The sequence below is a fragment of the Halichoerus grypus genome, unplaced genomic scaffold (assembly GCF_964656455.1).
Source record: "Halichoerus grypus unplaced genomic scaffold, mHalGry1.hap1.1 HAP1_SCAFFOLD_178, whole genome shotgun sequence".
Lineage (NCBI taxonomy): Eukaryota > Metazoa > Chordata > Mammalia > Carnivora > Phocidae > Halichoerus > Halichoerus grypus.
Genome location: NW_027555105.1, coordinates 26,985 through 38,882, shown reverse-complemented (window position 1 = coordinate 38,882; position 11,898 = coordinate 26,985). Strand labels below are relative to the sequence as shown.

The following is an 11,898-nucleotide window of genomic DNA, read 5'->3' as shown; positions in this document are numbered from 1 at the left end:
GCCTTTTATCTTTTTTGCCCTGTACTTCTTTTTTCTAAAGATTAAATCCTACTCATCTCTCAGGACAACTTGGATCTTACTTAATCTGGGTAACTTTGTTAACATCTTTAAGTTAAGTGCCCATCCCTTAGAATCCCTCAGAATTTTTAGTGTACTCTCATAGCACTTACCTCATTATATAGTTATATGTCTGTCCGCCCCATTAACCAAGTTCCTCATGCATGTGGAAGAATGGCTGGAGAAATAGGTAGAGCCTAGAAAAGAAACTATGAGGATCTGAATAAGGACAGTTTAAGGAGAATGGAAAAGAGATGATAGAATCAAGAATTATTTAGAAGGTGAAATAAGCCAGACGTGATTATTGGTTGAATATGAGGGATAAGGAAGGAATCACGGATAATTCATGTTTCTCATTTAGATTATTATGTGGATTATGAGGTTTCCAAATGAAATAGGGAATATGAGAGGAGGAACAAGTTTGGGTGGTAGGATGATGACATTGGTTTGAAGTATAGCGGGTTTAATTAACTCCATAGAGACATATGTGCAGTAGAAGGTGCAGGTGCAGGCCTTGGCCATATAGTTCTTAACACAAGGAAATGGATAGGTCTTCAGCATGCGAAGTAGTAGTTACAAAATAAGAAAAGCTGAGACTACCAAGAACTGCTAAGGGCAGAATCCTTATTTATTGATGTCAGTGTTTAAGGAACAAGAAGAGGAAGATAAGCTCTTGTGTGGGAAACACAGAAAAAAAAAATAGATGGTGAAAGAGGAAACAGAATGTGATACTGTAGAAATCAAGGGTATTTAGACTCTCAAGAAAGTGGGTGGCTATGTCAAATATAGTGGAGAAGTCAAATCAAAACAACTAAGTACTAAATCTTTACCACTCTTCTTGCAGCCTTACTAAATCCCTTCTTTCAACCCCACTTCTTATTGAACCACGTTGATTTCTTATTGAGTTGAACCACCTTGGCTTCAATTTCACGGAGAAATTTGAAGTTATAGGGCATAAACTGCCTCAACTGTGTCCCCTTCCTTCTTCCTTTACAAACTTGCCACTGTGTCCGTCCATCATTTCCACTTTCCTTCTAATATAAGGAGATTCAAAGCCAAGTCTTAACACTAGTGCCTTTGATACCAAGAGTTGTCTACATTTTATGTTTTCTCCCTTTTTATGACTTTCTGATCCCAGTATCCCCCCACAATTATTCTCAAAAAGGTTACCATTTGAAATTTTAGTGGAGGGGCAGAAGTGGAAAACCAATTACAGGGTGATGAATATTGAATACAAGATGGGGCAGTACCAACAGAAACTACAAATAGCAGTCACTGATGGAACTGAGAGGGAGATAATGCTCAGTCTTCCTCCCCAGGGAAGCAAGGACACTTACATGGATCAGATTCAAGCACTATCCCAGAGGTATTTCATTTTGGAGCTCCATGAAAAATATGTCCTGTTTTTCTTCTGCAGCATGCCAGTGACTTAAGTCTTTACTATAGAAACGAAAATGAGCCAGTTCTCACAATGAAGAGTGTAGAAACCCCAGATTTCATTCATTTGTTCAGTCGTGCAAACGTTTTTATTTAGTTTAGTTTTGTTTTTTTGAGGGAGAGAGTGAGCACAAACGGGGGGGGGGGAAGGGGGGAGGAAAAAGGGGAGAGGAAGAGAGAGAATCTTAAGCAGGGCTCCATCTCACAACCCTGAGATTGTGACTTGGGCCGAAATCAAAAGTCAGACATTTAACTGAGTCACGCAGGCACCCCTGCAAAAGTATTTCTTGAATGTCTGCTATGTGCCATGCTTAGGTTTAGGTGCTAGGAATACAATGGGGAGTAAAAACACAGTTCTTGTTCTTGTGGAGTTTTAGGGTATAGTAATTTGTTTTTTATTTCCTTGTTTAAATTTAACCTAATTTATTTAACTAATTTTACTTTTTTTCCCCTTTAGTATCCTCTTATATATGGATTGATTCTTATTCCCTGCTGGTGCTCTCTAGTTTGCCTAAGTAGAATTTACATGGGAATGCACTCCATTCTGGTAAGGAAAACATTGTGTTCATAGTGCTTTATTTTTTTCTGAAATTGACAGGCGATTTTATAGTTTTTAATCATTGTCAAACTTACAGGAAACCTGAGAAAATACTATTATAAATCTTTGTTTTGCAAAAATATATATATATATGTGTGTATATAATATATATATATATTAATATATATAATATATATGTATATTAACATGATGTTTTGTGAACATTTAACTTAGTAATCATGTATTTTGTGGAAACAGTTCCCAGCAATCACAAATAACCAAATATGCTCAGGATAAGGTTTCTCCCTCCTTCCAGTCTCAGTTTGATTTTCCTTCTCATTCTCTTCTCTGCCTCTTCTACCACCGAGTAAAAACCAACAATACAGAAATCAGGGAGAGCTCTCATCAGTGAACACCCGGTGACTAGAAACTACATGAACTTAAATCACTTATATTGACATATTAAATTCTAGTTTTCTTCTTTTTCCCAACGGTATTTTTGTGCTTACATCAGTTATTTTATTTTATTCAGTTTAAACAGCAGCACAGGTATCCTGTACTCTTTAGCCACGCCTACTCACCTCCCTTCCTCCTCTTCCCATTGGCATTTCTTTAATTCTAGCTTGCATCATCTTTTCACCCGATTACTGTAATAGCTTCATTAGTAGCCCTACTTCCAGTCTGACATCACTCCATACAGTGTTTAGTCTCCTGTTGTAGTTTACTTTCAAAACAAATATGATGCTATACTGAATGACTTAAGTTTACTCAAGTGTGAATGGTGTTTTCTTATCTCCATACCTTTAGGAATGCTGTAACTTCTGCTTGGAATACCCTTTTCTCTTTCTTTGTCTAGCTAACTATCTTATCCATTCTTTAAGAGTCACAAAAACATTCTTATCTCCTAAAAGCCTTATAACATTCCCCATCTTTCCTTTCTCTAGACTGGTTAGGTGACCTTTCTCCCAGAGCATCTTGAGCATAATTCTGGCACAGCACTTATGCTAAACTGCAATTGCTTTTTTTTTTTATCTGTCACCCCCACTAGACAATAAGCAACATAAGAAAAGTAACTATGTTTTCTCTCCCTTGCATCTAGTGTGGTGTCTCTTAGTACATTCTTTGAATGTATTATGTATTTTGTAGATAAAGGATCAGAAAAAAAGTAAATATGAACTAACTCATGGAATCCAAAAATTTATAACTGGTTACAAATTTTTCTTGTCCTTTTAGAATTTTCTACTCATAAAAATATATACTTAACTTGTTTCATAGCTGTAGAAATACTGGGTTTCTATTTTTTACTTAGATTGCTTACCTTCAGAAGCTGCCCCTTCACTAGTAAATTTCCAGAAGTTGCAAATACTATTTTAATAAGCAAATTATTCGTGTTCAACTTTTTATAATTATTTGTATTAATACAAATTGTGAATTTACATATAATTCTGACTAATCTCTACTAATTTTATAATGAAACCAAGTATCATATTTTTAGGTCAGATCTAATATTTGTCAAGAGAAAATGTTATCCAGCTCTGTGCCTTGTTAGTTATTTCCTTCCAATCCCAAAAGTTAGTAATATTATTCCTAAAAAACTACCGAATGGTTATGCATCTTTGAATGATAAAAAATGGATCCCTGATATTTCTTGAAGGAAAAGATATTAGATTATATTACCCCTAGGTTCATTATCATAATAAAAAGAGTAATAGGAATCTGATTATATTGAATATATAATCTAAAAGATGTGTTCTTTAAAAAACAGATGTTTAGTGGATTGGTCAAATATTCAAGCTGAGTTCAGTTCAGTTTTTACATACTGGATGTCTATTTTTGAATCAGCTGATGTAAAAACAATATTGACGTATTATTTTTCAGATCATGCATCTGATAACCCTAGTCCTTTATTCAAAAACCTTCTTGTCCCATAGAATGTTTCATCAGTTTTATTCAGACTAGCTACTGAATTTTATTATGTGTAGTATTACAAATTTTTGTTTTCCTTTTATTTTTTAGTTTTCCTTTTAAAAGTAAAATCATGGGTAACTTGCAAACATGTAAATTATGCCCTGTGTTATGACCACAGTTTTTCCTAATCAATAATACATTGCTTCTTATCATTTGCTAGTTGATGTATGAAACATTTTTTCTTTATTGCATACTTTGTGCTATAATGCTTAAAACCACTTAGTATACATTTTAATATTATACATTAAATTGATATCAAAATGATAGCCATCATGTTTATGTCCTGAATTCAGTTGTTCCTTCCTTCTGGTTCTGTTGCATGGAAGTTCAGTTTGCCTTTAACTACTTAGGGTAATATCATAAATAATTAATAACTCAATCTGAAAAGGAGGTAGATTTGTAGAGAGTCTTGTAACAATCTAAGTTTAATATTCCTGGAGCTCTACAAAAAAAGTAGAGGACAACAAATATTGGATATTTTGTGTTATACTGAAATATACTTCTAGAATTATAATTTTTATGAATTATTTTGAAGAATTTTTTTTTAAAGATTTTATTTATTTATTTGACAGAGAGAGACACAGCGAGAGAGGGAACACAAGCAGGGGGAGTGGGAGAGGGAGAAGCAGGCTTCCCGCCGAGCAGAGTGCCCGATGCGGGGGCTCAATCCCAGGACCCTGGGATCACGACCTGAGCCGAAGGCAGACGCTTAACGACTAAGCCACCCAGGCACCCCAAGAATTCGTAAAAGTGATCAAATGTAGGGGCGCCTGGCTGGTTCAGTCAGAGGAGTGTGTGACTCTTGATCTTGGGGTTGTGAGCTTAAACCCCACGTTGGGTGTAGAGATTACTTAAATAAATGAATAAATAAAAACTTAAATAAGTAATAATAGAAAAAATGATCAAATGTAAAAAAGTCTCAGTCATTTAATTGATTTTTTTCATTTTTTAAGGTACTATAAAAAATATTTTATAGGAATGAACATGTACTCCTATCTATGGTCTGAAAAATCTATAATTTAAAAAAAAATTAGCTAACTTCAGAGCTATTAACCCTTCCTTTCACTTAACCTTACATATTATATATGGTTTTATGTAAAAAACTCATTGTCATTGATTTAAAACTTCTAACTTGGTACACATTCTATGTGAGAATTACAAGGCTCAGAACACTTCCACGTTAGCATATTCTGAAAATTTTGAATCAGTCATGAAATTTAATAAGAAATAAAGCAGCAGCTTTTATCCTGGTAGCCAAAATCCTGTAGTTATTTCACAAGACCTGTGCCTTTGATTATAAGGTAGGGAAGAAAGGGTAAGATAGCAACCAAAGGAACATGACCTCATAAAGTGTAATTATTTGGCAATTAGTGATTTGAAATATGAAGAATAGAGGTTTGACAGTCACATAATTTGACAGCTCCATATCCAAAAGCATGGTCAGAATTTGGGGCACTTCTGGAATCTTTGAGTAACTGCAGTAAAATTCAATTAATAAGAATTCTTAAGTAACTTTTAGTTGTATCAGTGAATTTTCATGGAAGACCTCATGTTCAAAAAACATGTTGAAAATTTAGATTTTCACTACAATATTTAATTCCTAATGCTGAGAATATTCTTTTTTTCAACAAATGTATTGAGCACCTTCAATTTATGAGATTAAATACCTAGCTCTATGACACTAGTCCAGTTTTCTTTATTTAAAAACTGGTAATTAAGGTAACCATAAATTTTTATCAAATTTGGATTCCTTGAAAGGGGACAAAAGACACTTTTAATATTCTGGGGACAAGAGAGCAAAATAAGATTGGTGAGCCATATCAGGGTGTTTGTGAGGATCAAATATGACACTAAAAATAAAGTATTACAACAGTATTTTCAGTACAGAAAATATTATTCCCTGAAAATGTCTTTAGCCTATGTTAAAAAAAAATTAGTTTCATCTATTTTTTGAAATAAGTTGAAAGAAGTTTCATCTATTTCTCTTACAGAGTTCTTATCAAGCAAGATCATATAATCAATATGATGAGTCTAAAGAATTACTCTGTCTCAGTTCAACTAACCAAATATTGCCTGCTTACTGTGTGCCAGCCATTGGGTATATATGTATAAATAAGATAAAGTCTTTGCCTTTGAGAAATCAGTAAATATGTAATATATAATATAAATATGTAATGTAGTGATTCTCAACTGCAGCTGCAAAATGGAATCACTGGGGAGCTTTTTAAAAAAAAAAAAAATTGATGCCCTACTCCCACTTCAATTCAATCAAAATCTCTGAGGATTGGCCCAGGCATCAATATTTGTAAAGTTCCTGAGCGATTTTTAAAGGGCACAGGAGTTGTGAACCTTTGGTTTTCTGGTAAAAATAGAAAGCAAAGAAATGTGGTAACTGTTGTAGCAGGTTTGTAGGAGATGCCATGGAGGTAAAGTGGAGGAAATTCCTTATTATGGAGTAGGAAGAGAAAGTTTATGGAGGAGATAGATGCCTGAGCAGAATCTCAAAGGATATGATGTAATGGTTTGCCTAAAATATAGAAGGAAAGGTAATTCCGAGATGACAGAAAATAGTCTATAAATTCATTATGGGATCTGGCATTGAAGCGTTATTTTTTCTTTTAAGGTTTTTTTATTTTTAAGTAATCTCTGTACCCAACATGGAGCTCAAACTCAAAACCCTGAGATCAAGAGTCACATGCTCCACTGAAGCATTAGGCTAGAGAGAAGCCAGATGTGAAATGCTCTATATGTCCTTCTAAGGAGTTTGAATACACAAGTGATATTTATTGTCTTAGTTCATACTTTCATAAACATTTTGCTAAGTGATTATATCTTTCTTTCACCTACTATCAAAGCACTTACATAAAGAGAACACAATTACTTTTAAATAATCTCTTTTCATATTTTAGAATTGGAAAATATCCACAAAAACTTATTCTATATAGAAATAAATTTTAAAAATGCTTTCCTAATGATAGTTGTAATTGTTGAAAAAAAGAGTAAAGAATTTCACTTTCAAGTGATTTAGTAGATTTTGTTAGAATAGATAAATTCCTGTAAAGGATTCATTTATTCATTCATCCAGTAAATATTTGAGTGTTTACAACGTGCTAAGCTTCCTAGGAAGGTGGTGTTAAAGAGGATAATTTCCTCAAAATTTTTAGCTGCATATGCAGTTCTTACTCTCTTTAGTAATTGTCTCTATCTTTAGCTATTCTTATATTTCATAGTATTCCGATTTAGAATTTTATATTGTTTAGAACAATGCATTGTGCAGTTGACTTTGCTGATCCATGATAAAGTTTTTATAGAACTGCTGCACAGTGAGTACAATGGCAGGAATTTGGGAGTATACTTCAGTCTTAAGTGTAAAAGGCAAACTTCAAAACTTCAGAACTTTTGAATAACATACCTTTATGGATCTTGTGGCAGGGAAGGCTTTCTTAAAAAAGAAATAATGATAAATATGACATTAAAATTTAGAACTTCTGTTCATCAAAAGATGCCATAAAGAAAATGAAAAGGCAGGCCACAAAATCCAAAAAAGATGTTTACAGAATATATTATTGATAAAAAATTTTATATAAAGGATTTATAAGACCATCTGAAAAAAATCATGTAAATCAGCAAGAAAAGAGAAAATCTAAAAGAACAGCTGCAAAAAGACACAAATATACATTACAGAGAAAAGGAATAACCCATAAACTTATGAAAAGATACTTAATAATCAGGAAAATCTAAGTTAAACATCAAGAAATGGCAACAATTGATGGGATGTAAATTTTTATAAACATTTTGGAAATTTTTTTATTGTCTTATAAAATTGAACATGCATTTATCCTATGATTCTGCCCTTCTGTTCCTAGGAAACTTGCAGACCCATACCAGGCAACATTGAAACCAAGAACATAGTAGCACTGTTTATAGTATCCCTGGTTGGCTTAAGAATAGATACCAATTAAGAAAGCACTCGAGCTCAAGAGCACAACCATAACCAATAAACTAATCCAAAATCTGTAAACCACTTAAATGACCATCAGTGGGAAAATGGATAAACTGTATAATCACACAGCTATTGGTTAAGGCTTCGGGTCAACAGCAGGCTATCAGTTAAGGTTTGGGGGAGTCAAAGTGACTTTTCCACTGTGAATTTATGTGAATTTTCCACTGTGTTGGGGGTTGGTACCCCTTATCCTCACGTTGTTTAAGGGTCAGCTGTTAGTCTTTTTTTTCCCCCAGAAATCAAAACTACACAATTTAGACATAGTTTATTGTGGGGGATTTAAATATAAATTTTTATATAGTATATATGTAGTTAATTTATAAAAAGGTAGAATTATGAAAACAATACTTTCATTATTATTGTCAAATTGATCTTTTTACTATCACTAAAAGTTTTATTACTTATATGGTCAGTAAAGTTTACTTTGAAAATGTGACATTTTAAAAATTTATATTTAACATTTAAAATGTGAAATATACTTTTTTAAATGTCAAAAACAGTATTATACTAAACAACTCTACTCTTCTCTTTTCCCAGGATATTATTGCTGGATTCCTATATACCATTTTAATCTTAGCTATCTTCTATCCATTTGTGGACCTGATTGACAACTTCAATCAAACTCACAAATATGCTCCATTAATCATCATCGGGCTTCACTTAGCCTTGGGGATCTTTTCTTTCACTCTTGACACCTGGAGTACATCCCGAGGAGACACAGCTGAGATTCTAGGAAGTGGTGCTGGAATTGCATGTGGATCTCATGTTACCTATAATCTGGGTCTAATATTAGATCCTTCTCTGGATATTCTACCATTAGCTAGGCCCCCCATTACTGTGACTCTGTGTGGAAAAGCCATATTGCGGATCCTCATCGGGATGGTATTTGTACTAATAGTCAGAGATCTAATGAAAAAGATCACCATCCCTTTAGCCTGTAAAATCTTCAGTATACCATGTGATGATGTTCGAAAAGCAAGACAACACATGGAAGTTGAACTTCCTTATCGGTATATTACCTATGGAATGGTTGGTTTCTCTATCACATTTTTGATTCCTTACATATTTTTCTTTATTGGTATCTCTTGATGGAGAAATACTGTTTGTAAGAAAGGAGGGTATCAGTTACCAATATCTAAAAATATATTCTAGTTAAAAGCCAAATCAGAGTTAGGCTTTTGCAGGTATTTAACTTAAATAATTATTTAAGTAAAGTCATAAGAGTCAGTGCATTATATCATTGCACATCCAGATATTGTTTTAGGTGAGCTGAGCTATTTTAACAGGGAGAAAATGATAAGTATCCATTTAGAATGTTCATGTAATGTTTGGAGAGTTTTATGCTGTTATGAATTGGGAGTTATATATGATATATATTAAGATACATAATATACAATTATGTATCTAATATATGTTATATATGAAATAATATACCTAAGTTATTTTAAACTGTGGGGCTGTATTATAAAATCAGTAATAATACGCAAACAGTGTACCTGTATATCTGGACTTAATACAGGCACATTGTTATTAACAGATATATTTAACATTTATTTACTATGGGAGCCATTTCCTAATTGAATTGCATAATTACTAGGCCAGAATTCATATGCCACCACATAATGATTTACTGCCTCTTTTTACACTGCCATCACCTTTCATGTTACCCATGATGTTGAACATGGGAGGCATTTTTAATGGACCAAATTTTCAGAAAAATTAGTTTTTTTATTCCTTTTTTTTTTTTTAAGTTCTTTACACTGTGTTGAATGTACTTTATTTGCAGTTGTTCTGGACATCAGTTTAATAATTCAGGTACTGAATTTTATTGCTTGCTAATTGTGCCTTTCTGTTGCTGAATTAAGAAATGCCATGTATACTGTGATATAAAAATAAGATGCTAACTTTATCTTAAGTTACATATAATCAGGCAAATATTTTTAAAATACATGTCAAACTAACAGGGCTAGAAATAAGCCACCCTCAATTCTTTAGCCTTTGTTTGGAAAGAAATGTGGAATGGGCTAAACTTTCTCACTAATTTATTGGGAAGCTGAATGGATAAATATTTCCATTTTTGTAGGTATTTTTCTGTGCATTGTAAGTTATAGGAACAAGATATATTTTTTGTACATTGTCTTGATTGTTTATACTGCAGGTAGATATTTCCAATGAATGGAAATGTAATTGAAATTTATAGATGGGACAATGCACATGCTTCATTTGTAAACAAACTGTTTTTCTAAATTATTTGGAAAGGATTGGATTTAGCAGTGTTAACTTTTAATACCCATTTATTAGCTACTTAAGGTAAATTATAAAATCTAAAAGTATCAGTATTTCAGATCCTATTATTTTTTCAATTTTTATTATTTTCACAGTGGAAAATTTGGGTATTATATTAAACTATTCTTTATTCTTCTGTCTGTGCCTTTATATTTTGAAGTGTAATTGTAGTTAGGTTAACATTAAGTTTATTTGTAGTAAGTTTTTCATAAAGAAGAGAATTAACTTTCCATATAAATGAGCATCAGGTATGGAATTACTGACTTTAGTGCAATATCTGTCTGATTATCCAGAATTATCACTTAAGATGTTTCTATTTTGGACAGCATAACTATTTAAGCTCATATTTTTATAATTCTGACTGAGAATTTAGGGACATGGTAATTTTTACCAACATTGAATCTGATAATTTTAAATAAAGCAACTAAATTTGGAACCTTTACCTATTAGTAGGAAACCAAGGCACTTAGGAACATATCGGTACGTTGGAAAATGTGCAAAGAACTTTTCTCTCAAAATGTGTTTAATGAATTGAATTCTAGGGACTATTTCCCATAATTTGGGTCTATGCTATCTTATTAATTTTTATATCTAACTTAAAAGGTATTTGAAAATATTCCATTTCTTTGTGGTTTATTACTTTCTGTCCTATAATAGTTCCATGCTAAGTGTATTTTAAAATAAAAGCCAAATTCAGAATTGAAGGGTGTTTTGTTTGCCTTCTATGCATTTGTCTCTGTATTATCCAATAGAGATATATAGAATATGCCTAGGATTTTCATGCTAGCAGGCTTTTCCTCTGAAGCATTTTATTCAAAATCAGAGTGCTGTTTTCAGTAATAGAAGACACTGAAGAAATTCTTTAGGGTTCCAGCTGACTTTGAGCTTCAATTATGATCATTCAGACACTGTACTTTTATTAGTGAAAAGTTTCATAATATTTCTTTAAGAAACTTATGAATAGGGGCGCCTGGATGGCTCAGACAGTTAAGCATCCGACTTTTGGTTTTGGCTCAGGTCATCATCTCAGGGTCATGAGATCCAGCCCCACCATTAGGCTCATGCTCAGCAGGGAGTCTGCTTGAGATTCTGTCCCTCTCCTGCTCCCTCCCCTTGCTCATGCTCGCTCGCTCTCTAAAATAAATACATAAATAAAATCTTTTTTTAAAAAAAAGAAACTTACGAATAAAATACGTTTCAGCAAACTGTGGCCAATAGTATTATAGGTAGTTGACTGCTAATTCATTGTTTCAGGAATTAAACATACTATTAGGAATAAGTATTTTTTTCAAGCTATATAAATATATGGACATTTCATTTTGTAATTTTAAAATGCCGTGATGGGGCGCCTGGCTGGCTCAGTAAGTAGAGCACTCTTAATCTCAGGGTTGTGAGTTCAAGCCCCACGTTGGGGGTGGAGCCTAATTAAAAAAAAAAAAGATAAAATGCCATGAATTGCAAAAGTAGGTCTGCCAGAAACTCATTTTAAGACCTAAGATAAAGCAATGCTACTACAGTAGATTTACATAATTATTTTTATTTACTAGCTTTCTTTATATATAATCTTTATTAAATGTTTCTTTCAAAGACAACATAAAAATTCAGTGAT

General features: G+C 32.8%; 1 protein-coding gene across 1 annotated transcript; it reads left to right on the top strand.

Moving 5' to 3' along the window:
* Positions 1–1,951: 1,951 nt before the first annotated feature.
* SGPP1 (sphingosine-1-phosphate phosphatase 1) lies at positions 1,952–10,993 on the top strand (the record flags this gene model as incomplete). The annotated part of the gene is made up of 2 exons (XM_078065592.1): positions 1,952–2,041; positions 8,541–10,993. Coding segments are annotated over 2 exons (642 nt in total), but the record flags the coding sequence as incomplete, so codon positions are not given.
* Between the last annotated feature and the right edge of the window lie 905 nt (positions 10,994–11,898).